This window comes from Equus asinus, chromosome 17, assembly GCF_041296235.1.
Source record: "Equus asinus isolate D_3611 breed Donkey chromosome 17, EquAss-T2T_v2, whole genome shotgun sequence".
In the NCBI taxonomy this organism is placed as follows: Eukaryota; Metazoa; Chordata; class Mammalia; order Perissodactyla; family Equidae; genus Equus; species Equus asinus.
In genome coordinates this window covers 37408278-37410563 of record NC_091806.1, presented here as the reverse complement: position 1 = coordinate 37410563, position 2286 = coordinate 37408278, and the positions used below count along the sequence as shown (strand labels likewise).

General features: G+C 40.3%; 1 protein-coding gene across 1 annotated transcript; it reads right to left on the bottom strand.

The window, feature by feature from the left end:
* Window positions 1-343: 343 nt before the first annotated feature.
* Window positions 344-1279, bottom strand: LOC123278061 (olfactory receptor 4D11-like). The gene has a single exon (XM_044750369.2). It carries the CDS (start codon window positions 1277-1279, stop codon window positions 344-346), a length of 936 nt encoding a protein of 311 aa, XP_044606304.2.
* Between the last annotated feature and the right edge of the window lie 1007 nt (window positions 1280-2286).

The window sequence follows — 2286 nt, the reverse complement described above, 5'->3', positions numbered from 1 at the left end:
GAGTTCTTGAGCAAATCACTCCAACTCTAGGCTTCTGTGTACTTACCTCTGGAAAAGGAGTTGGATTTAATCAATCTCTTCACCTGCGATATAGTTGTCCTGACACATTGTTACTTTGTTCTTTGAATGGAAATACATCAATCAGCTCAATCCTATAACACTAGTTACTTTATGCTTACCAGAAGCTAGGGTTACCAGCAACCTATTAACTTACTAGAAAAATAAATTGTTACCTAGTACGTGTAGTTGGTTTATTGATAATATATTTGAGTATATAAATAGGACTCTGTGGGAAAAATGATGAAAGGAGTCCTTGGTGATGAAGAGGTTGGAAACTCTTATTCTATTCCACCACAGAAGGCATGAGTCTTCTCTTCAGTCTCTTCATGGCTGACTTCATTTCTTGGTTCCTCAGAGTGTAGATCAAGGGGTTCATCAAAGGGGAGATGACAGTGAAGGTGACAGAGATGGCTTTATCCGTGGGGAGGGCAGTGAAGGGCCGGGCATAGACATAGATGCAGGGCACAAAGTGCAGGGTCACCACCGTGATGTGTGAGGTGCAGGTGGAGATGGCCTTCCTCCTGCCCTCCCCTGCCTGAGACCTCAGCATCATTAGGATGACTGTGTAGGACACAAGCAGGAAGATAAACCACAGGGTACTCACTAAGCCATTGTTGGAAATCATCAGGAGCTCAAGTGCAGAGGTGTCTGTACAGGCGAGTTTGAGGACATGGGGGACATCACAGTAGAAGCTGTCAAGAACATTGGGTCCACAGAAAGGGAGGGGCAGCAAAAGGGAAATTTGCATGATGGAGTGGACAAAGCCCCCCACCCAGGAAGCCAAAATGAGGGCAGTGCATCGCCCCCTACTCATGATGGTGACATAATGCAGGGGCTTGGAGATGGCTATGTAGCGATCAAATGCCATCACAGAGAGAGAGGAAATATCCGCTCCACCGAGGAGATGGAAGAAGAACATTTGTGTCATGCAGCTAGTATAGGATATGGTCTTTATCTTTGACAGAAGGTCTGCTAGGACCTTTGGAGCGGTGATGGAGGAGAAGCAGATGTCAAGGATGGCTAGATTGTGGAGCAGGAAGTACATGGGGGTGTGAAGGCGAGACTCACAGGTCACAGTGACCATGATGAGGAGGTTTCCCAGCAGAGTTGTCATGTACACAAAACACAGAAAAAGAAATAAGACCAAACTGAGATCTTGGGACTGAGTAAGTCCTAGAAATATAAATTCTTTTACCCTGGTGCCATTTCCCAACTCCATTGAATCATGTTTCTTCTTCTTTGTGTAGCTTGGAAAAAATTAAAAGTGTTATTTCAGAAAGGGTTTACTCCCCCTTAATAGATTCAGGTTTACAGTTGGGTATTAGGTCGGAAGACTAGTGAGGCATTATCACCACATGAAGACTCTTTCCAAGGTTATTGTTAACACATCCTACATGACATCTTCTTCCATAAGCATGCAGTTAATTATTGTTTTCTTCTGTAAATTATATGTATTTTAGAAAATGCATAAAAGTAATGTTCTCAGAATAGAAGTTGTAAGTATCCAAGATAAAAAGGTGAATAGTAAATAATAAGAAAGGGAATCTTTTGGCACAAGGGATACAAAAATGGATGCAGTTTGGTGTGTAAATAAGACAATGCCTATTTGGTACAACTGGGGTCCTTTGAGGTTTTACACAAATGTGGGGTTTTTTCCAGACTGGGTGCTCCATTTAAATGCTTTAAGAACTCCTATCTGCAAAATGATTGTCTTTGGACTGAATTTCACAGAAGCACTCCTCCCTTTTTTAGGTCACAGATTTAATGCTATGAAAAATCAGATAATTTTAAAGCTGTAAAATTCTTCTTTATCGTTCTATTTTTCCTTAAGGGGATTTATTTGTTTCTTTCTTTAATATACTTTAGGTACCAAAACCCCTGGATGTTGAATAACTCCTCAGCTATGAAAGAAAAGTGGTAACTCAGAGCTTCTCTTCTGTTCACTGGTCAAATTTCTTTCCTAAAAGCTATTTTTTTTTATTGCACTATCATTGACATATGATAGACTCATGTGTTTGACGTGTACACTTTGATAAGTTCTGACATACGCATATACCCATGCAATCATCAATATGTTTAAGATAGTTAATTAATATGTCTTAATATATATTAAGATATAATAAGATATAAGTTAATTAATATATGTATCACTCCAAAAGTGTCCTTGTGACTCTGTAATATGTCCCCTCTGCCCCCCTTCTTCAGGCAAGCACTGATCTGCATTCT

Bases quoted from the DNA above. Each gene is read 5' to 3' on its own strand.
- LOC123278061 (XM_044750369.2), bottom strand. From the start codon at position 1,279: ATGGAGTTGGGAAATGGCACCAGGGTAAAAGAATTTATATTTCTAGGA.